Source organism: Dioscorea cayenensis, unplaced genomic scaffold (genome assembly GCF_009730915.1).
Source record: "Dioscorea cayenensis subsp. rotundata cultivar TDr96_F1 unplaced genomic scaffold, TDr96_F1_v2_PseudoChromosome.rev07_lg8_w22 25.fasta BLBR01001664.1, whole genome shotgun sequence".
In the NCBI taxonomy this organism is placed as follows: Eukaryota; Viridiplantae; Streptophyta; class Magnoliopsida; order Dioscoreales; family Dioscoreaceae; genus Dioscorea; species Dioscorea cayenensis.
Genome location: NW_024088055.1, coordinates 1 through 25,186, shown reverse-complemented (window position 1 = coordinate 25,186; position 25,186 = coordinate 1). Strand labels below are relative to the sequence as shown.

The 25,186-nt window shown below is 39.9% G+C and overlaps 1 protein-coding gene and 1 pseudogene across 1 annotated transcript; both read left to right on the top strand.

Moving 5' to 3' along the window:
• The first annotated feature begins 9,589 nt into the window (after nucleotides 1-9,589).
• On the top strand, nucleotides 9,590-14,685 carry LOC120256808 (protein root UVB sensitive 1, chloroplastic-like). Its single transcript, XM_039264468.1, is given in 11 exon segments — nucleotides 9,590-9,704; nucleotides 10,283-10,407; nucleotides 10,520-10,639; nucleotides 11,404-12,099; nucleotides 12,275-12,550; nucleotides 13,005-13,061; nucleotides 13,200-13,280; nucleotides 13,282-13,399; nucleotides 13,704-13,816; nucleotides 14,117-14,293; nucleotides 14,383-14,685. Coding segments are annotated over 11 exon segments (2,163 nt in total). The 3' UTR covers nucleotides 14,668-14,685.
• Nucleotides 14,686-14,831: 146 nt separating this feature from the next.
• On the top strand, nucleotides 14,832-16,216 carry LOC120256806 (annotated as a pseudogene).
• The last annotated feature ends 8,970 nt before the right edge of the window (nucleotides 16,217-25,186 follow it).

Here is a 25,186-nt window from a genome sequence, read left to right as displayed (position 1 = left end):
GGAAGTTACGTATTGTTTCCGGAGGACACGCCCACCGGATAAGTACGGGCTTATATTCACCCCCTTTTTCCATAATTTTTCTATCCTTGCCAGTTAAGTAAACATCTCAATTTAGGCAACTTAAATGCTTTCAATGCAAGTTAAATGAGATGAGCAGCCAGGTCACGGTCTTTATCACCACCAAGTCACCAATTTGATCCATTTAAGATTCCATTCATTTTCTCATATTTTCTAGTGCAATATATATATACATATACATATACATATATCAACTATCAAGTCATAGTCTTTATTATATATATATATATATATATATATATTTATATTTATATATTTTGCACTAAGGACACAGACGCATCACGCATGTCCACAATTACAATGAAGCTGGTTTGGTGTCCGGAGATGGCGGCCAAGGCCTACATAGACGCCGTAAAGGCGCTGGCGGATGGGGACATGGAGGACAAGGACGTGGGCTGAGTTGGTCTCGGTATGGCCGGTGGTTGGCGCGCAGAGTTCATAGTCGAGGCAGTGGAGTGCTGAGTCTCATCAAAGTCTCGGGCTGGCCACCGTGGCAACGCACACTGGTGGGAAGCGTGTGTGCATGGTGTTGGACGAGAGGCACAGGCTGAGTACGAGGCAGGCGATGGAGCACGCCGGAGTATCGCCGGCGGAGGGTTGTAGTTGGGGAGGGGAGGAAAGGTGAAGGAGTTGGAAGGGGTGGACTTGCTGGTGGTGGATATGAGGAGAAGAGATGCCGCGCGGGTGCTGCGCGGTGTGAGGCCAGGGACCGAGAGGGATGGTGGTCATGTGCACGAGAGCTGTCGGGAAGAACAGCGGCGCTGCATGGATGATGGGGAGAGGGACAAGAGGTGGTGAGGCTGCGTTCTTGCCCATTGGTGGTGGGCTAGAGATTCTTCATGTTGGTGTTGGCAATGGACCTGGGTTGCAGGGGTAGTTGTGGTGGCTCGGTGGATCAAGTGTGTTGATCATGATACCGGGGAACTCCATGTTTTCCGGCGGTGAAACTGGCTTTTGTTTGTTTGTTTTGTTTGTTGTTGTTGTTGGTTTTTTCTAAGTGATGTGATATGACTTTTTTAGATAGTAGAGTGGAACTGATTGCATGACAACAGTGTCGGTCACTAGACAATGGGTTAAAGTTGCTTACCATTATAATCTAATCTACCTAATTTTAGCATATGGATGGAAGAAGTGAATGAAATATTTGGCATGCTATCCGCCTCAGATATATAGTCTCATATATGATGAGCATATTCATTTTTAGTTTTGTGGTCAGTGATGACTTTACTGTACGTTCAATCTTTTTCAATCACTGCTTCTTTTCTACTTGTTTGCTTTTTTCTGTGGCTGCTTAATTATTAAGACTACTCATCTCCTTTTGCTGAAGAATCTCCTTGATATCTATCATCTACAACATAAACAAGGATTATATTTTGTTTAGCATAAAGCTAGTAAAGCAATATCAAGGAAAAAGATTTAATTACAAGAAAACTTCAAATGTTAATTTTGTGATGAACATTATTTAACCAAACTATTGTGAAACAAATATATCCACCATGTTAAACAAGACACTCTTGACAAACTACAGTAAACCATATATATATATATATATATTCAATTTTTCAGCAAGCAATGAAGCTAACCAAGGAGTATTCGAGGAGAAAGCAAAAAATACCTGCAGAAAGGCTTTTTCCAATCCCTTTCCTTTCAATAGATTCTCTATTTTTCAGTTTTTTGTGTGATGCATCTTGGGACTGACAATTAATTCTTTTGTGGACTAGCTAGGTTTCATCCTTGTTGTTGGGAACAAACACATTGTTCTTGCAGGTGGTTATATTGTCAGACATATGTTAATCAAGTTTACAAGTTGAAGTGACAGCAATTGGTGCAGTGTTGGAAGTTTGCAAACAGAAGAATTTAAATCCTGATCAAGTCTTATATGACTTTCCGGCGGTGATTGATTTAATAAAAAAGAATGACCTCCGACTATCTTGGTAATTCCGTGAGAAGCCATAGAAAACCCAGAGGCTAGTTGATTGCAACCCGACTATGGTTTTTGAAAATATTACCTGAGATCTCAATAGTGTTGCAGATGCTTTTGCATCGTTTGGTAAGAGAAACCCGGGCGTTACTTTGTATCATAAGGGGTTCAATCTACCATGTTGGCTAATGGAGACGGTGTTTGAAGCATGGCTTTCATTTGACTGAGGGGTGTGTATGTGTGTGTGTGTGTTTTTGTTTTTGTTAGAGTAAATATGCAACTTTTGATTATGCACATATTTACCTGAATATATGTATTTGGTTTTCATTATTTAATTTAGGATTTTATGACGGGCCAAATCCACATAAAACGGTATAATAACCTCAGATGGATATATATATATATATATATATGTGCAATTCTTTGTTCAATAATGCACAAACAGGAAATTATACTTCTAACAGTAAAGTGAAGGCATTCATCAAATGTTTGAAGAAGGTGAGCCAAAATGATAATCAATGATGAAATGAATCGGATTCTAAACAAAAGCAGGCTAATGAGACCCGTTGGCACTTCCATGCATGCTACCATTTACACGGCGAGCCATCGTGTCCAAAGCAATTGGGATATTTCAATCACTTAATTAATCAGAAGCACTCCAAGCAATCTAAAGCACACAAATAAGGATTGAAGCAATGAAGAAGAGCACGCTGAATCACATTCATAACAAAAAAACACGAACGTCAATTTATTGAATAAAAAAGAAAAGCAACAAAGAAGAGAAAAAAAAAAAGAAGAATGTTTTATTTTAATTGAAGTGATTTATCCATATTTAAAAAGAAGAAGAAGAAGAACAATAAATCACCACACCCCTCAAGACAAACAACGGAAAAAAAAAGCCTACTATCTATAACAAAAGATTTCATAATCCATTTAGGAAAATTCCTGCTTTGGTGAAATAAAGAGATATTGTGCAGGCTGGACCTGTGCATAGCAAATTTGAAAGCGGCACCAATTCTGCATCTGGGAATCGTGTATATCCTAGGATTTTCAGCTAAAATGAGGAGATTATGAATAGTATTGATCCAATGATTAGATCTCCAATCATTTAGATAGTATCCAGAGTTAATAGCAGTTAGGAGATCATGACAAGAGATGAAGATATGCTGAACTGAAAGATTATTATTGCTAAGTCTGGTAAGAGTTGATGCTAAAGCATTTGTTTCTGCATCCATTTTAGAAGAAGTCAGGAATGCATTCTGCCAAAATGATACTAATAATGAAAAATAATTTACTTGGTAACTTAGGGTTAGGACTACAAGTCCGCATCCACAACAAAAAATTTGTTATTAGTTATTATCACTATATCTAATAGAACTTAAACTCAAAACTCTTAAATCTTCAAACTAATATCTTATGCGGTGAGACCAATGCTACTAAATTATTAACTTTTTCACAAATAAAACATTCATCATTAAAAATAAAAAATAAGCAAATCTCAATTAATCAAATATATCAACTTTGTTTTTAAATAATATGGACAAGCCCCAATACACAGACACATAATCCATTATACCACAACGAGAGAGGTGAACTCTAGACCTAGAAATCAAGTGGTTTTTATGAGCATTAATTACACACACATACTGAGTTGGTTAATATATATATAATTGGGGGGTATATGTGAGGCTTTTTTTTTTAAATATTACAAAAAAAAAAATACTAAATTACGCATGTTTGGGATTATTTACCAAAATACGCTAGGTTGGTGAAAACTAGAACCTTTCCCCATTTTCAGCTTTTTTTTAAATTTTTTTTATTTTAAAATATAGAAAACGGGAGAGGTTCTCCCGTTTTTATTTTTTTTAATTAAAAAATTATGAAAACGGGAGAAACTCTCCCGTTTTCAATTTTTTTTTAAATTTTTTTAATAAAAAAAGCCTTGGATTCCTTGTCCTGGTAATGTTGGTTAGCTTTTAAATTTGTTAAAGATTCTCATTACTTAGCTTTTGACAAATGAACACAACTATATTAACCTTTACTAACGGATATAAATATATCCGTTAAATTATTTTATTATTATTTTTTTATATAATACCCACTTCCCACTTTCCACTTCCTACTTCCCACTTCCCACTTCATACTGTCTCCCCCTCTATTCTCATTTTCTCTTCAAGTTCTAATTGTGCGGGTGTTTTCTACTTACACGTGTACGGGATTTCTGTTGATAATTTTTTATGGCATTCTTAAGATTACAGAGTGATCACATTTCATCCATTTTGTCGGAAAAGGTAATATTTTGTATTATTAGATAACTTTGAAATTAATTATTTATTAATAATTATATTAAGACATTAGTTTCACATAATAATTTTTTATGTCATAATTATTAATCGTATTAATAATTATCTTATTAGCACCTCAATCATGTTTAATTAGATAACCCACTATATTTATAGGGTAATTTTTTTATTATTAATAATCGTATTATGTCATTAGGTTTTATGAATAATTTTATTATGCCATAATTAATTATTGTATTAATGATTGTTATATTAACCTCGAAGAATGTTTATTTAGATAACGGAGTATATTATTTGGTTATTTTTTTATTAATAATTGTATTAAGTCATTATTTTATATTAATAATTGTATTATATCATAATTATTAATCAAATTAATAATTATCTTATTAGCACCCCAATCATGTTTAATTAGATAACCCACTCTATTTTTAGGTAATTTTGTTTATTATTAATAATTGTATTATGTCATTAGGTTTTATGAATAATTTTATTATGTGATAATTAATTATTGTATTAATAATTGTTATATTAACCTTGAAGCATGTTTATTTAGATAACCTAATATATTATTAGGCTTTTTTTTTATCAATAATTGTATTAAGTCATTATTTTAGATAACTTAGTATATTATTAGGTTAATTTTTTATTATATTAATAATTGTTATATTATGGCTGAAGCATGTTTATTTAGATAAACTAGTATATTATTAGCACACCAATGTTTATGGTTTACTCTTCAATCATATTTAATTCTTCGATGGCATATGTTCGGATTTATGATTTTTTCGTGTCTTATATTTTTTCAAGTCAACCTATTTTTATTTTTTTCCATTTAATATGAAATTGATTAATATATAACTTTCTACTACCGACGTGTTCTTAGGTGTAGACATGTGTCTCATCGCAGAGCCTCCTCCACAAATCATAGGCCTTTTAAGAGAAGTCGGGTTCTATCATGCGCTCAAAATTCTAATTTCCGGACTGATGCCGCCTTGTGAGCGCATTAGTGGAGAGATGGCGGATCAAACACACACATTCCACCTTACATGCGTGAGACAACAATCACGCTGGAAGATGTGACACTATTACTGGCTTTCATCGATTAACTGGCCACGAAGTCACTCGTCACGACTCCCGCCTAGGAAGTCTGTCAGCGCAGAGTTGCTCGGAGTGGTCCCACCGCTGAGCAAAGGAAAGGTCGAGTATAACTCTAACGCTGGCTTGAGGGAAACATTTGGCATGTCATCATACGATGCAGTGTCAACGACTGATAGAATGTTATGCGACGTGCCTATATCCCAAGGCTTATCGGGTTGTGTCCTCATGCCGATATGTCTCGTATTAGGGTTCATTTGAAGTGGTTACCACTTCGAGGGATTTTACGTATGTGAAGATACAGTTGGGGTTCAAGCATGTCTAGCAACTCAGCATGTGTCTTTATGCCGCGCATCCAACAAGGATATAGAAAAATATCAAACTGGATCTATGATATTACTTCAATCATGGGTATGGTATAGGATTTCAAGTATATCCCCTCAAACCCGTGGTATCGTGATCCTTTCCTTTGGCTCGTGAGGGTGAGAGCAAAATTAAATTGATAATTCATTTTACACTTAATTATAATACATTGAAATTATAATTCATTCTCATTTTTCGTGGGGCGCACATTGAAGTGGATGATGATAGCCGTAGCAACAAGCACAATGTGAAGATATATAGGCGACTACTAGATCGGGTTGGAGATGCAATCAGTAATGTTGTTAAAAACTCGATAATTCATACACATATTTTAGGTATTAATAATCATTGATTATTTGGTAAATAATTTTGAACAGCTTTATATGGCGGCCTTATGATTCGAATCGAGATAATCGCACAAGTGCCACATGACATTTTTCGCAGATGCACCTTTTATGGACCGCGCTACATCATTGATTTGCTTCGGTTGTTGAGTGGCACCAAACAGATCGAGCGACAAGACACTTTGGCTTCGCCCTAAGGTGTTCCTCCTCGATCCGCTTTGCATTGGACCGACTCATGATCATGATCTTCGTGGTAGAATCGACACTGATTGGGCATTGATGCACGGAAGATGGATTGGGATACTCGAGAGATAGAGCGCCACGCTGCTCTCAGCCTCCATGTTCCCCTGCCGGAATAACGCAAATGTCGGTGGAATATTACGACCGGGTATACTACTAATACCATACTATTTTTATCGACGGATCGGACCTGCTGATCCTCGCATCGAGAGGGAACACTCTTCCGACGCCCTTAGAGCGTTTCCAACAGTAGGTGTAGATGTGCCACCACCGAGTCCTCCTGCATTTGACGACGACGTCAGTCGGGATAGTTCTCGGTCGAACACGACGAGGCACATATTCCTCGACACTCACATCAATGAAGGGGTACCAAATCATTTCACTCATCGATGATATCAACGTTACTCGATCATCTCATCTCCATGGATTTCCTCCAGCTGAGCCCAAAGCAGATACTCGGGTTGATTTCGGATGGACTTTGCGCGGAATTTATTTGAATATCAACCTCATCATCCACCTATGGAACGCGGACAATCTAGTCATTCAACTTCATTTCGCAACAAGACCGGAATCACCCCCCAAACCCTTCATGACTTTGTCATGAACTCGAACACTCCACCTCAAAGAATACGCTGATCTCGGATGAATCATCCGATGATGACCCGCCACCGAAAGCAAGCACGAAGACCCAGGCCACTGGGACCCGCCCTGACAGAGATATTCACCCACCCTCAATGTTTTATCGAGAGGTGGCAGCAGAGACGGTAGAGTAGACTCTTAGTATTAGTTGTTGTTTTTCTTTTATTGTCTGCAAGTAAAACTATCTTAGGTTGATTTTTGCTTGGTGTTCTATGTTGTGTATTGTTTTTAAATTTACTTTTTTTCTTTGCATTTGTCTTGTCTTCATATGCTTTTAAGAAAAAGGCTTTTAATGATAACTCATTGCATGTTATAATTATGTGAAAGGCTTTACATCATTAAAAACATTACAACGAAAAAGACATTTAGACTATATTACTAACCCTAGTACTTGAACCGCGATGTTGGGACACTTTCGGGCGACTATGTCCCTTCGTCATGCGACATAAACCACAACGCTATCGAACACCTTCCCCTAATATCCATCTCTGCTACTTTAATCCTTGTAGATTTTGGTCTTCCTTTCGCTCGGTCTTCTCATCGTAATATTAGGGACGTAGACGTGGACCATTATAAGGGTTCCAATATCCCTCATTTGATACTGGCTCAAACTCTTTACGATATACATTAAAAACTGTTTGAAGCCTATACACGTTGTCAACATACTCCTCCCAATGAAGACGAATATGCGAGAGCATGCTGCAAGGACATGTCGACATGGAAAAATACAATGGCTCTAAAAAGCACCACAAACCGCATCTAATGTGATCTTAGGTTGATACGAAAAGTGCTAGCTTGTCTCCCACTATCATGGGGTGACATCTCATCTACCATGAATGTCTTCTCTTTACGGTCAAATTGACGAGCGTAAATGCTGGATGCTGCTTGTTGATTTTATTGGATTAGCTTCATTAGTGATTCTGAGAAGATAAGGCCTGATGCGATCTGAGCTTGCGCCTGTACACCTTTCCTCACAAATAACTCCACAAGTCGGAAGTACGTTGATTTAACCATTAAGCACTGAATTAAGCACATTCTGCGAGGTTGGTTGTCATGTGACCATATCTTCTCCCTTCTTTATCGAACGCTTGAGTCCACTTCTCCCGCGGTATGTTATCCAACCATCTCGTCGCCTCTTCATCGTTGTCCCGTAGTAAACCATACCAGTAGTTAAAATCTTGAATGGTTTTCGAATAACCTGCAACAGTGAACTTAAAAAGTTAAGATAACTTCAATAATTAACAACAATGTAAGAGTTAGATTAAAAAGTTAATCTTGTAACTTGCCAATATTGACAACTATCCGTCAGATTTCTTTTGTTTCAAACGACGCATGAAATTGGCCGAGATATGTCTAATGCAATAAACATGGCACGCATGAGGAGCACTCATCTCACGGCCAAGCGATCTAAAAAGTCGATTTGATAGATTCATGGCGATCGATATAAAGCATATTCCTTTGTTGTGGTGTTACACTAGAACGTAAGTTGCGCAAGAAGAAAGTCCATCCACCCAACGCTTTCTCCCTTCCACGACGGCAAAACCAATCGGCAAGATATTTTTATTACCGTCTTTGTGCGATCGCCAACAACAAAGTGCCTTTTGTATTTGCCATAAATATGGGTGCCATCTATCCGGACGACCGGGTTTGTAATTTTTGAAAGCCTCCACGCAGCGGGAAGCTCTAGAAAACTCTATGAAAGATTCGAGCATCACGTGCACTGTAAGGTCCATCAGTATGTCGTGCGGGTCTCAAGATCAACTATCGTCTCAGAACAAACTGCTGTAACGCGATAGCCATCTTGGTAATCGTTGTAGGACTCCTCCCAATTGCCAAATGTCGCTTCAATCGCTGCTTAGTCAGTCCATACTTTCCTATATGTCGGTAGTGTATCCGTATCGATTTTTGATCTCCGCTATTAAAACCCGATACATTGATGCTTGGTCATTGCTGACTAGTGCTTAGTATTTGACTGACAAATCATGTTTGAATCCAGACCTTTGAATGATCCCGCGAGATCATTGTCGATGAACACGCGTGAGGCCCAGAGTACTTTGTAATTTCCCAAAGTCGTCTTCGCTTGCTATAGGATGCGCTGAACCCTCCAATTGCACCCATCGCCATACGACTTACATTTACGCAGTATCGAGTCGGATCGCACTCAATAACTTTGTATTCGGCATGATGAGTAAGCAGAATGCTTAATCGCGGTCACAAAGATCATCTTTGCTTCGAAACCTCATGCCTACATGAAGATCTACATTTGTCGTTGCTCTCGTTAATGTGTCGGCATACAATAAAGGGTACTCCGGAAATTCTTGTGCTGACATTGCTTCCAAATCAAGGGTTCGGATATGTGCTCGGAGGCTCCATCGTGCCACTCATGAAATTATGGGCGGTCATTGAACGCCTTCAAGATTGCATTCTTCTAATCGAATGTCATCAACACTTGCTTCAGATGTCTTCCCCAAAGTCGCCACCATCGTCGCCGCCATCGCTCCATCGGATCGACTACATCCGACCAAATTCGGCTTTCATGAGTATCATGAAAAAGAACTTGTTCCGCCTTTGTAGATGTTGTGAATTAGTGAAAATAATTATCGATGGTGGATCATCATGTGCCCTCCACTGCATGCAGCCGCTCGTGTTCATTAACTTGGCATGGTGATGAAATCCTCTCCCGCTCTCAAATTGAGTTGAACTCGCTCATTTGGGGCGGTTTGTTGTCGAAGGAGCACCCTCGAAAGTTGCGTACTGAACTCCACATACAATTCAATAATGCCAATATCCTGATTTCTTTTGTGGCGTCGAACATCATCCGAATATCTCTGGCCATTACGCAATTTGAATGACCGATAGCAAATCTTTCACGGATCCTCAAGAAATTGGGAGCCTAGATTTGATATATGAAACTCTTAGGTTGTCGCTAGCTCTCAATACTTTCTTCAATGGATCTCTTTAAATTTTCGTGAAGAGATGTCGCTCTCGACATACAAATATGATCGATCCTCCGACTGAAAAATATAATTGTATCTTCACTAGCAATGATTGAACCATTGTAGTAAACCAATACAAGTGAAGTCTCTGCCATTGTTGAAGATAAGAAAAAGAAGTATGGGTGAGTGAGTGAGTAAGTAAATAGTGTGCAAGAGTGAAAATGGGCTACTAATGTTGGTTTATATAAAGAGCTCGAATTTTGAAAATTTCATTTATGAACATTGCAGGTTTGACCGTCCCCAATTCATCGATTGGTTTTAGGTTTGACCAACCTACTTTGTGGCTAAAGTACTAACCAGTGCAGTTTGATCGTCATACTTTGTCCCAATCATCGCGAGTGGCGCAGTTTCGACCAGCAGATTTCGTCTGGCCGATCGCGCAGTTCGACCGTCTCCGCTTTGTCCCAATCACTCGAGTGGTGCAGGTTCGACCGCTGCATTTTGCGTACGACTCGCGCAGCTTGACTCGTCTCCGCTTTGTCCCAATCACCGAGTGGTGCAGTGTCTGACCGGCAGATTTCGTGGCCGACCGCGCAGGGTCTGACCGTCTCCGCTGTTCCCAAACACTCGAGTGGTGTAGGTTTCACCGACGCATTTCTAGTGCCGATCGCGCAGTTCGATCGTCTCTGCTTTTGTCCCAAACACCGAGTGGTGCGAGTTTGACCGAGTACTTAGTGTGCCGATCGCGCAGTTTCGATCATTCTGCTTTTGTCCCCAATCACCGAGTGGTGCAAGTTTGACCCAGCTGCTATTTGTGCTAATCATGCGCAGTTTGATCGTCTCCGCTTTGTCCCAATCAACTGAGTGGTGCAGTTTTGACCGGCTTACTTTTAGCCGACTGCAGTGTGTTCGATCATCGCTACTTTGTCCCAATCATCGAGCGGTACAGTGCTCGATCACAGATTTTAGCCGGACTCGCGCAGCATTTAATCTGTCCTCGCTTTGTGCATGAAGTGGGAAGTGGGTATTATATAAAAAAATAATAATAAAATAATTCAACGGATATATTTATATCCGTTAGTAAAGGTTAATATAGTTGTGTTCATTTGTCAAAAGCTAAGTAATGAGAATCTTTAACAAATTTAAAAGGTAACCAACATTATCAGGACAAGGAATCCAAGACTTTTTAAAAAAAAAAGAAAAAACAAAAACAAAAAACGGGAGTTACTCTCCCGCTATTAGACAAATTTAGAAAAATTTGAAAACGGGAGAGTTTCTCCGCTTTCATAATTTTAATTAAAAATAAAAACGGGAGAACCTCTCCCTGTTTTCTATATTTTAAAAAATAAAAATAAAAAGCTGAAAACGGGAATGGTTTCACTGCTTTTCACCAACTCGCGATTTTGTAGAATAATCCCAAACATGCGTAATTTAGTAATATAATATTTTTTAAAAAAAAGCCTATATGTGAAAAGAAACAGATCCAAGAGTTGGCGAGAGAAAACGCAGCGGGATTGAAATGGCATCCTCCTACCTATGCGCTCGGGTTCCTCCGCTGCAACCCTGCTCCTCTCCTTCCTTCACTCGCCCAACCTCTTTTCTCCTTCACCTCTCTAACCCTGCCCCATCTTCTCCCCCCCTCCACGTCTCTACTCCCATCTCCATCTCCATCTCCATCTCCATCTCCTCTCTTAGATGGCACCAACAATGGCGGGAGCAATCGCAACAACAACAACAACAACAACAATGGTTGGCTGTGGTCGTGGTGGAATCCTGATGACTGGTGGAATCCTGAAGAAGAAGAAGAAGAAGAAGAAGAAGAATCTTCGCTATTTCCGTCATCAGCGACGCTGCTCACCTTCCTTTGTTTGCTCTATATCTCGATCATCCCAGCACCGGCCCTAGCTAGGGCTATTTGGGAGGTGAAGGGTGGCAAGTGGACAAGACTCGTCCCGGATCCTTCTGGCTCCGATTTCTTGGTTGTCGAAAACGATGGCAGCCATTCTTCGTCCTACTTGGCTCTCCAGGCCTGGTGGCGGAGTTGTTGTGAGGTTGTCTCGAGGCTGTTGCTGCCCGAAGGGTATCCCCGCAGCGTCAGCGACGACTACCTCGAATACTCTCTATGGAGGGGCGTTCAGGGAGTCGCCAGCCAAGTCAGTGGCGTTCTCTCCACCCAGGTATATTTGAATCCCGTAATCCGTATTGATGAATGATTCCTCTCTCTATTTTCTTGTGATTCATTATATCTCAAGAATTGGGTTTAATGTATCTTATAGCTCAATTACATATCTAAAGCAGGGCATTCTTGAATGTGTGTGTTTGCGTTCTAAGAAATGGCATGCTCTTTGTTAGGCTCTTCTTTATGCTGTTGGATTGGGAAAAGGAGCAATTCCAACAGCAGCCGCTGTCAATTGGGTGCTCAAGGATGGAATTGGGTATCTCAGCAAGATAATGTTGTCAAAATTTGGTCGTCATTTTGATGTTAATCCTAAGGGATGGAGGCTGCTCGCAGATCTTCTCGAAAATGTAGCTTACGGGCTTGAGATCTTGACTCCTGCTTTTCCTCATCTGTTTGTTTTCATTGGAGCTGCAGCCGGTGCTGGTCGGTCTGCATCGTCTCTGATTCAGGTATGGGCGCTTGAACCTCTGCATATTTATAACATTGTTAATGTCCATTTGGCTATCCTTGATGTAAGAATTCAGTTTAATTACTTTTTTCCCTGTCCTGTAAACTTATATGATTCTGATGACCTTGTAACAAGATTTCACACTCATTCTTCTCAAAGTAGTCTGATGATCTTCTTGCACTATTAACCGCAGAGATTCTAGAGAATATTCTTTGAATTGTAATCTATCAAAGTCGGCTTTTTTCATTTCTCTTATTTAAAAAATGGATGAAGGTCTTTATATGTATTAGCCCTCAACTTGCACTACCTCAAACCATTTGCAATCAATTGACTAGGTCTATATTGTTTATTTGGTAAGTTTCCATAACCATCAAATCAAACTCTATTTACCATACCAAGTGGCTTTGGATCTACTCCAAAGTCTCCAATTAAAATGTGTCCTTTTGTTCCTATAGGCTGCTACAAGGAGCTGTTTTTATGCAGGCTTTGCAGTGCAGAGGAATTTTGCAGAGGTGAGAAATGAATTACATTGAGGTCTTTTATTTCTATCTGATTAATAAAATTCACCATCAGTTTTATAATTAGCACTATGCAATAAATGCCTAAGTAAAGTGGGTTTCTCCACAAATTATTGCCTTGCATCTTTGCAGGTTATTGCAAAAGGTGAAGCTCAAGGAATGATTAGCAAGTTCCTTGGAATAATGCTTGGAATAGCCTTAGCTAATTATATCGGGTTCCTCTGTACCATTAGCTATGGCTTCCTTTGTAGCAGTCTCTGGAATTCACATGTACTGCAATTTTAAATCCTATCAGTCAATTCAATTGAGGACACTAAATCCATATCGTGCAAGTAATTTCTATCACCCCTGTTCCCTTTGCATTAATTTGTGATCGCATACTTTCTTTATAGTTTAATATAGTGGGAACCAATGACATTGCTGCCAATGTAACAATAACTCTTTCAATTTAAAAGCTTTTGCCTACATTAGAATAAAAATTGACAAATCCAGTTTCTCATGTACATCTGTACCTAATGAAACACTCAGCAGAGAGCAACCTTTTTTGAATATTGTTGGAATCTGTTTGTCATTTTTTATGTTATGCTTTTTCAATTAAGTAGCCCTTGTAAATCGTCTTTCCTAACTATTAAACAGGTTTGGTTTTCAGCGAATATTTATTGACCGGGCAGGTTCCTTTGATCAAAGAAGTTAATGATGAAGAACCACTCTTCCCAGCTTTTGCTGCTTTTTAACATTGCTCACACAATGTAAGCAGTACTATCTTTTCTGCTGTATATATGAGAATTTGTGGGAGGCCACTATTCTTATATGAGCTATTTCTATCTAGGCTTCATGTTATTTTTGTAATCTTCATGCCAATATTATTCATGCGAACTGTTGGGTGCTTATGCTAAAGAATGTCTAACAGCCTTCGCATCCATTTCGTTGTATAAATTATGACCTTAATTCAGTCCAGAGAAATACCTACTTTGAGAATTTGAAAATGCACTTCCTTTTTGGGTTGGAGCTGATGATTTCTATTACCTTCTTACTGGTTTTATCTGCAGGGACAATCGCAAATTCTTTCTTCAGAAGCAAAAGATGCTGCTTCTGAGATTTGCCGCAGGCTGCAACTTGGTTGCAAGCTCAGTGAAGTTGTTAACAACAAAGAGGATTTTTTTGCTATGTTTGATCTGTTCAAAGATGAAGGGTATCTTCTTGCAGTGAAGAAAGGAAAATTTTGTGTGAGTTTTGCCTGTGTATTTCTTTGCTCATGTTAGATGGAACATAAAATTTCACTCTAGCTCATCTTTTGTCGGGTTTTACTTTTCAGGTGATGCTCAAGGAAAGTTCCTCTCCATTAGACATGATCAAATCTTTGTTTCACGTCAGTTATCTGTATTGGCTAGAAAGAAATATGTGGTTTGAATCAAGAGGCATTGCAGATGAATGCCGTCCCGGTGGTAGGTTGGAGATATCCTTAGATTATGTGAGAAGGGAATTCAATCACATCCAACGAGATGGCTCCGAACGTGGCTGGGCTACGGATGGGTTAATCGCAAGGCCACTACCAAACAGGATACGCTTGGGCCATGCTACAACAATGAAAACAATCTGACAATATATTCAGCTCTCTTTTTGTGCTATTGTGAACATACCCACTCTCATTGTCAATTGTATTTCAAAGTAACAAAGACAGTAGTCCCTCATATGATGATTGATGAGATATCCAAAATGCATTAGTCTTTTGTTATGGTTACTTGCTTGGCTTCTGAGAAAAACAAAACAGACACAGGATGGAACAAGAACTGAAGAGCCTGTGGTCAGAGACCAGAGAGTTGAGCCTGGGATCATCCATTGATCGTCTGACTCAGCTCCGTCTCCTCTCCATTTCCTAAGAGACTACGTCTCCGCTAACAAGCCCTGCATCATCTCAAGCTCCGCCACTCGTCATTGGCCGGCCATCTCCAACGCTCTCTGGTCCAACGACGCCTATCTCCGCCACACCGTTGCTTCCACCACTGTCTCCGTCCACCTCACCCTCACGGCCGCGCAGACTCTGTCGTTCCCTCCCCAACAAGAGCCTATGCTTCGCCTCCGCCTGTGTGCGCCCAATGCCCTTCTCGGACGCGCTGGATCTCATCACTTCCAGCGGCTCGCCCACTTCCCCTGTCGTAGCCTATGCGCAACAGCAAAACAACTGCTTTCACGAAGAGTACTCAGCGCTGGCTTCTGGACGTGGATCCTCACATCCCGTGGGCAACTGAGGCCTCGGCTGCCTTCCCGAAGCCGTCAATCTCTGGATCGGTAATGGCCGGTCCGAGACCTCCTTCCACAAGGACCACTACGAGAACATCTACGCTGTGATCACTGGAGAAAACACTTTCTGCTCCTCCCTCCAACTGAACTCCATCGTCTATATGTCCGACCTTACCCCGCTGCCAGCTATTCATCCTTATCTCCGGTGTGTTCTCAGGCATGCCCTCCAATTGTTTGTTGAATTGCGCTTCTAAGAGACTTAATTATTTAGTGTATAACAGATAACAGATGGGCTGAGACTGGAATTGGAGCAGCCTGAGAGATTAGTGCCTTGGTGCAGCGTCGACCCTCACCCTCCTACCAATGAAGCCATGGATGAGCAAATGTCAGCCTTTCCTCTACTCCAGGGGCCGAAGCCGTTCCAATGCACTATCAAGGCTGGAGAAATTCTATACCTGTGAGTGAACCCTACCTACCTTTATCATAGATTCATACTTATATATGAAATTGCTCTTCTTTTGATCACTGTTGGTTTGCTCATTGTGAGAACGCAGGCCTCAGTATGTGGTTTCATCACGTAAGCCAAACTCCAGACCATAATGGCCGCACCATTGCTATCAACTACTGTGAGTGCACCCTTTAATTTGCACATTGTTTTGGGATTTTGAGATTTGTTTTTGGTTTGATTTGATTGGTGATTTGCATGACAGGGTATGATATGCAGTTTGATATCAAGTACGCATACTTCAATTTTTTGTGTTCCATTGAATACCCTCCAACTTCAGAGGAGATGAAGAACCATGATGCTCATTCACCAGCTTCTGATCCTTGAGCGTTTTTGATGTTCATCATTTCATGGATCAAAATTTGCATTGAAGACCAAACAACATGGTTTTGGAAAAATCATTTTGGTTGTGTTGGTAATTTCTCTTGGGTTTTGATTTCACTCATTTAAGCCCATGCTCTTTTGAGTTGGTTTTTCAATTCTATCCCGAACTTGTTATATCTTCATCAATTTTGTCCTATGCCAGTTCCCACTAGTTATATACAAATATGTTATGAGAAATAAAATAAAAACAAATAAAAGAAAAACAAGTAACGTGGGTGTAAGATGTTTCAATGTTAAATTTTAAAAATAAAGTTAATTTACCGTTGCTTGTGGCTTTTAAGAAAAATTTAGGAAAAATAATAGAAGATTCGGTAGATTATTTTTGGGTGGTTTTTGGAGGTCAAAGTCCCCCTAAAAATTGAAAAATTGTTTTACTTTAATACATTTGTACGTGTATTATTGTATATATGTGTATATATATATATGCAAAATACACCAAAAATGTCCACGGTTGGGGGAAAAGTAAATAATTGAAAAGACTGTATAAATGAGCATGGTTGGTTTCTGTTTTATAAATTCTTTTGTGATGATGCTAAATAAAAATCGCATTGAACGACCCGGATCTGATCGAGCTTACTATTACGACTACCACGTTGTTTACGTGTTTAGCATTTAGTTGGACCACTAAAATTGATTTATTGTTACTTAACACAACGCCCGACTTGACGGGATTGATTAGCTCGTGATCAAAAATATCAGACATCACACTTTTTAATCGTGATCACCGCTTATAATATCAGATATCCCTTAATAGAAATTGGGTTATTTTCCACTATACTACTATTCATAATATTCACTATATTACTATTTATAGTAATATACATCCCATTTTGCACTATTTAAAAATTGCTGAAATAATTATGCTTTTAATATTGTGCATGATCATTGTTCACATAAAGAGATGTTTAACAGGGAATGGATTGAAATCCAACTGTTGTGCATGAATGTATGTAGAATTCAATTATATGGGAATACGCTATATATATGTGGACCCCATTCTTTTAATTAATTTTAAATTACTTTTAGTTAAATCTATCTACTTATTTATATTTTAAAAGGAGACCCTTATCTTATCCCAAATTCTCCCTCGATCCTGATTTATCGCTCCAGAATCACTCGAGCGTGATCCACGCTATATTTGTTTTGGTTTAAAAATTAAAGGAGAGTAGAAACCCGAGGAAACCCTATCTCTTCTGTGGTCGTAGGTGACCTCTGATGCAGCTTTTGATATTTTGTCTCGTCGAATTTTGTGACGAAAGATCTCAAGGTAGGTGCTTGAATTTTATCAGTAGGGTTGTGAAGATCTTACTTTATTCTCATCCTTAGCTTTCCACCCCTATGTACTCACCTTAAGCGAATCTTGATATGTGTTCACCAACCTTTGCGTTTATTCATTCATTTATGCACATGATTTATGTTTATAGGCATCTTTCGAGTGCTTGATTTTGGGATAACTGATTTGGAGTCTTGAGTCAGCGTAGACATTTGTGTAAGCATCCACACTATAAATTATAACACATGATATGTACCTTTCAAACTAGATAAATTTGTGAAAATCAATATTTAATTTATTTATTTTGTGATAATTAGGTTTCTATTTACTATTTAAATGTTGTTTATATAATTAATACTATTTTCGGAATTATTTTAATTTATTTAATATTTCAAATCGATGATCTTCTTTTCGAATCAAGTCGCTTTATACGCAAGCAAGTAATCTCGATTTTATTTAAATTTTCAATTTCAAGATAATTCATTTAAATTTTTGAATCTTTTTCTAAAATTTTCATATCTTCTCGAAATTTTACATACCGTGTTGAATTATAATTAGGGAAAAATTCATCTGCTCACCCCTCGTAATTTTCTAAAACTTCCCAAAAACCCCTCCAACTTTTTGCACACCCTTGACAGCTCCGTTATATTTTTACATTCCTTTTAACCCCTCACGGTAGTTGAAGTGGGTCCATCGATATGAAATTCTTTTTGCCCTTTGCAAAGGTGGGAAAAACTACGCTCAATCATAACTTTCTTTTTATGATAGTTTTTCAATCGCTCTCGCTCGCTTTTTCTCAAACAAAGTTTTTAGTAGGCTCATATCTTGTTCTTCTTGTTCTCGTTTTGTCTTGCTCTTCTTCTTCTTCTTTTTCTTCTTCCTCATTTTGGCGTATTCAATTTTAGCTCTTCCGATTAAATTATGAGAGTTTTTGAGCTATCACTAGATACAACGGGATGGACGAGTGCTAACGTTCACTACACGACTTCGGAATCACAGTTGAATGAAATACGCTGATGGGTGGTCCTCGACATTTCCCGTGTCGAGTGAGTTTATCACACCCGATGGACATAAAACTGATGTCTCATATAAAACGAGAGTCGACTTCCAACAAGACGTGCACGCAAGACCCATCTTCAAATGTTCTGTTGCCGATCTTGTTGTCGAGATGCATGACGTGGCATCGTGATCCCAACGAAAAACGAGTTCTTCTCGCTGTAAGTTTCTTCCTCGCTATGTTTATATAGTTGTAGTTAATTATTGTTTATTATCCTGCCATCTGCTTACATTTATCAAGTTTCCATTTAAACACTATTGTCTCCGATTAACTTATTAACTTATTATTTAACTTTTTGTTTTAACGCTTAAGATTTATGCGTTTATCGCTTAAATATTTTTGTGCCTCTCGCTTAAAATATCGATCGCGTTTCTTTTAAACCAAAGTGTCAGAGTGTGAATCGCACCGCGCTTCGCTCCACATCACGGCGAGCCCGAGGGTGCGGTACGCCTTCCTTCCTCATCCGATCAAGTCAAGTGTCGCCGCTGGATATCGACAATGTTTCAAGGCGTTGAACATTTCGTAGACGGACTAGGAATTTTGCAATCAAAAAGCGAATTTCGACCTCAAATTATCGAAGAACGAGAAACACCCAGGGCGACCGCGAAGGAAGCTTTTCGACTTCAAAAATGGCGAAAGTAGCTATATTCTATACCGGACAACGACAGTCGATGGATGAAAATCGCGAATCAAGGCTTATGGATCACTCGCGACGAGAAGGCAACTGGGTGTCCTAAACGAAAGAGGATCGAGTCGTAAGCGTCCCGAGGTCCAGCAGTTGCGCTCAGAGCTATCACACGCTTTCGTGTCACAATCGCAGATCGTGGAATGAATCTGTCAGCACCAGTATCAGGTATATACTTCTTATTATTGTTTAAATATCGAACTTTATATTTAAATATATCTCTTACGCTTTTAAATATTTTTATTCTCTCGCTTTAATCGCGTATTTTTATCGCTTAAAATCAAATTTGTATCCGCTAAAATGTATCAAATCGGGATGGTGCGCTTAGCGGTTCCCCCAAGCCGCTTCCACTCCCCGTCACATGACATAAAAATCGGAACATTACATTAAGTAATAAGGATATTTTTGAAAACGTAAAAATATTAAGCATATTTTGTTGTCAATTACATTGATATTATTAAAATAATATGGATATTTTAAAATCGTAAAAATATTAAATTTAAAACATAGAAACCTAAACTTAAACAGAGAAAACGAAGTTAAAGTAGCAAAAGTTATCATTATACGCTAGAAATGAATGTTGACATTAACCGATAACGAAAATGAAAATGAACAACCCTACCCGATCAAATGTATTCTCAAGGACTACAATATCATCATCCAACAAGAATGTAGACCTCAAAACGTAAAACAATGAATTTAATCAATTTAGATACATGTGACATTTACATCGACAAAATTTGTCATGTTCTTCTGAAAAACTGAATCAATTTAAACTGCTTTACATTCGAAAACTATTACACCTCATACAACGACTCACGACCCTCCGCCATGACACTCCCTCCGGGTTCGCTTACACAAGAAAATCGGAGTTTAAACAATTACATTGATATTTACATAATGAACTATCATACTTAAACACCGAAGTGTATGTTAAACAAACGAATCCGGATTATTAAAGAAAGAATCGCGGTATACAAAATATAGAAAGAACGACTAAGAACCCGCTGACGAAGACTCCCTCCGTCGATGCCTACGCTCCTCCCTAAGTATGCGGAAACATACCCAATCGCAGAGCAAGGGACGCTGCCTGCGGTACCCGCAGCTTCTCACCCGCGTAGTAACCGCCGATAAACCGCAGATGACATAGACGCCGCAATGGCACACTTCCTTTTTCGTCGCCGGGGCTTCAGTCGTGAACAAGCTAGTACTTTAGGCCGCCGACTCGCCCAACTCCACTGTCGACTACGGAGGTCTAATAGGTCCTCACTGTCGAGATATACAAGTTCATATTAGAATGTCGATTATTTACCCAACACTATTACACAAACACAAATTATTAAAGCAATTTACCATTTCTAGCGCTGCTTATCGTATTCTTCGCCTGCACGAAGAATAACGCCCGTATTCTTGTTTTTTCATTGTCAAGGACCTACGTCACATGCAAGTGGCCACTCATAATTATCTGGGATGACGACGATGTCCACTTACGCAAGTTGCGCCGCAGATTCCAATCATAGCCATCGTGGATTCATGTGCGCCGTCACTCGCTGACTACGTAACAAGGCTGTCGCGGTGTGATGAGGCGCTGCCTTTATAACGATATGGCACCACGCCATCGCTTTTTGCAAGATACATACGACGCGCCCATCACATCGCCTCGCGATCATCTCCTTCCCCGAGCAGTGTCGAATAGATCGCGCCAGCAGGGTGCCGACAGAGTCATTCTTCCACACGACAAATGCCGTGGTCAACTGAACAAAGACATGTAAACAATGTCAGAAGTATAAAATTAAACGTTAAAGTATAAACTTTAAATTTATATCGAATGTTTAAACTGTGAATCTGTAATATTTAAAGGGTATCACTTATAAGTTAAATGTTATCTCAGAATTTTTAAAACGTTAACGCCTCCTACTTAAATGGTAACTAAAAATGTAGCTTTAAACAATATCATAAAAACTTCAAACTTACTTGTCCATAGGGCAGCTGAGGAAGATCCTTTATCAACTCCTCGGCCGACTTATCGAGGCGCCGATCATTAACGATCTTCGAACGAAGACTCTTCCGAGTTCTTCTACTTTTTATCGCTTCCTTTAATCGGGGGCATCGACTGCAAAGATCAACCCGGAGACACTTCCTTACATGTTTCTTGTTCTTCTGGGATCGGTTCCGCCTGACGCGGACTGGCCACCGCTGGTTCCACTGAGATTCCACTTCGCCGAGGATAGACTCAACGACCTTCTCAACCGTGAGTTCCACTCAGAAGAAAGATCAATGGGAGACACAACGTTGTCTCGGTTGTTCTTCTTCATGGATTGTGTCCATCTTTGACGCCAAGATCGTCAGCGCCTGCTCCACCAGATGTATGATGTCGCCAACAATGTAGTCGATCGATCTTTTCCACCGCGCAGAAACTCGGGCCATCTTCAATCTCCTCCACCGTGATGTGGCATGTCATCAACGGCATCAACATCACCGACGGTGCCGCGCCGATGGTGTCATGTATTATTTCATCGTCATCAAGGCACGCGTGAGACTTCGAGGCATTATTGTTTTCTCTCGCAAGCTTCTTCGAACGAGGCCGCTCAAGGGCCACCCCGACGATGTCCCTCGTCGCTGAACTCCGACGTGCGATCCGTCCCGGGTGCTTCATTTGTTCAAGGGAAGGCGCATATGACGCGACCGCGACCGCCTTCCAACGCCTCCACCCGAGCGATGCCGAGGGAACCCCTTGGCCATCAAAACCGCAAGCCCGCGATGAGAGTTGCAGCGCGACATCCTCGCTTAGCGCCGGGGAGCCGCCACTGCTCGGGACCGACACTCGCTGGGGAAGCCACGGCTCGCGGGCAAGGGAGGGCCTCTCCGACTGAATGCGCTGGGCTCTGAAGCAGGAGAATCTCAAGGCCTGGGCACAAGCAAGGAAGAGGTCGCTTCTCCTCATCTGCCTTCGAAAGCAAGCTGCCTCGAGCAATAGCATCCGACTCTGACTGCTAGTCCCGAACAAATACTTTTCATCAAAGATTCGACTGAACCACAACGTTGAAGCTAGCATGTGTGAAAAGCAAACAATCTTAGCTAAATTATTTAGTTTAAACAATTAAAACTATATTTACATCATGTAACTCGAGATATTTAAACGTTATAACCTATCGTGTTAAACAAAGAACAAACAAATTAAACATTAAAACTAAAAAGTTTAAAACTGTGAGTCGAACAAAGTTAAACGGTAAGTTATAAACGTTAAACGATAGATGAATAAAGTTAAACGGTAAATGATACGGTTAAACGTTAACGCCTCACAGCTAAACAAAATATTTTTGAATTATTACCTCTTTTCCTTCGAGAGATGACAAACTCGGCTCTCATCGCCGCTACTCCTGAAGTATTTTCACCGTAGCACAAAGATCCTTGGGATCTGCAGAACTAGACTTTCTTCCTGCTCCCACAACCAGAAACCGTGATGCTAAGCCGCCACTGCAACCCTTAACATACCCGTGTCAGGGTCTCTTCCCCCACAAGATCTAGATCAGCACTCCTGCAGCGGCTTGTGGTACGTCCTCCATAAGCCACTCTCAGGCCGCCGCGCCTCACGCCAGTAGCGCCCCATTCCACTGTAGATCATCGACATAATCAACCATCCAGCTAGAACCGAAAGGAGAGGTATTTGGGAAGAGGATCGCACTCGTGAGGTACACCATCGCGAGTTTGCGGGCAAAATTCTCTTCTCCCTCTCTCGTCCAACGAAGTTGTCAAGAGTGCTCCCATGGAGTCTCCGTCTCTCGTGACGCCTCGATAAATACCTCTTCAAAAGTCGACCGTGTTTTCTTCTCTAAAACACGCATCGCCTCCCCATCGCAACGCAGCCAAGAACGACTGCCACATCTTCAGCCCTCGAAAGTCAAGATGCTTTCCCTCGATCCTCGACTTTATCGCCAGGGCATGTATCTCATCGCAACAGTAGTCAAGAAGGGCCCGCCTGTGTCATGCGCCTAACCTGCAAACGCGGCGAACCAGTTCTTCTGATGATCTCCCAGTTGCCGAGGATCATGCTGAACTTTCACTCACCACGGCTCCACTAAGTGCCAAGTAGCACGCCCATTAACTCAGATCGACCGCCATAATCACAAAGCTCGCGACTAATAACAAAGACATTGTTAAGCTCGGAAAATGTAATTTGTTAAACCAGAAACACCCGCCTTAAACACCGATATCACTAAGTAGTGACGATACTATTAAACGTAGAAACAAATAATTAAACCGGAGACTCTAACTAACTTAAACCCAGAAAGTCTCATCTGTTTAAACGGGAGACCCTATTTTTACAACCGCGAACCATATCAACCGAAAGGGTAAACGAGATTATAAACATCATACACAAAGCACAACAATCGAAAACCATTTCGATCGATACATAGACGAATGTAAAACAAAACAAAAACCCTAGCCGAGACATCTCCCTCAGACTCAACAAAACCCCACATCAATTAATCCTCGGAAAGCTTCAATGTCTCTCCAACAAAAAACAAAAATCACAAACCAAAACCGAAAATGTCTCTTCAGTATCTAATAGTTAACAAAAACCATAATGAATACCTTAGACCTGCAGCTTAATTTAAACGCTGACATTGCACCCGGACTTCTTCTTCGAGACGCCCAAGAGTGGAAGAGCGCCGAGCAAGAGAAGAGCTGGAGACGCGAGTCGAGTCGAGTCGCGAGTTGAGAGAAGACAAGCAAACTTTAGTAATGCCTAAGAAAAACCGCACCCACTTTTCTCTCACTAATCACGAAACGGGCGTAAAATGTACCACTCCAAGAAGGGCATTATTCATAAAATTTTAAATACACTGCTTAATGCTCATACGCACTTTTGTGTTTCAAAATCACTGGAGTTGAAAAAGGAAGGGGTTTTTGGGTATTCAAACTATGGGGGTTTGTTTGGCAATTTGGCAAAGTTGTAGGGTTTTTTTGGCAATTTCCACTTATAATTATTTAAAATTTCTTAATTTTGGAAATTTGTTTAAATTGTGAATAATTCTTGGGTTTAAAGTCCAAATTATGTATTATTTATTTATTTTGAATTTCAGGTATTTATTTAATTTTTGATTAAAGAGTATTATTATTTTTTTATTATCTGCTCATGTTCAGATTCCATTAACTCGGTGTATTTTTGATATGACAAAAATGGGATCATGTTATCAGAATTTTTTTATACTTTTGCTTGTTTTGAATTTTTGTTAGTTCATCGCTTATGTAACAAGGTACTTTGATATAGAAATTAGTCCCCAACTAACTTTGCAACAACCCTCACACGGGGTTAAACACCGACCGTGTCGACATCGTATTTTGTCTTCTGAAACTATAGTTTCTCACCGCTCAGCTGCAGTAATATCGCCTTGTTAATTTTGCCTCGGTCACCGAGGGTAAAAATATGACTTTTGTTTCTGTCTCTGGTCACCGAGGGTAAATATATGAATTTTCATGATTTGCTTTTGGGCAATAGTTGTTTCGGGGACCTATACGCTTAATTTTTCGACATCTATGTTACGTGAATTAAACTTATGGTTGGCTTTTTGCAAATCATTAAATTATGATTTTGATAAGTGATCCCTCATATTTTTAGTGAGTGCCATCGTACCGCGTCTTCATAAATTTTGTTATTATCGCATCGAGGAGTAGGTCGTTGATTTCGATAGCTTTAGCCGATCAGTCACAATCGCCAATCTTCTGAGCATGTAATAAGTCCCTGCTTTGTTGTGTGTATAGTTTTTATTCGATTAAATTTCAGAAGAACCGTATAAAGACACTTGGGCTATTTCTTTTAAATAACTCCATTCTTTGCTTTACCTTTCGCTCTGCTGACTTTTTCGCGATTTGTCGAGAATGTGTTTTGAGGCTCATACGCCACTGGCCCCGCCCATCGGGCAAGCGTCGCTTGTCACTACCGCCCCTGAGCCCAGTGCTCAAGTGACAA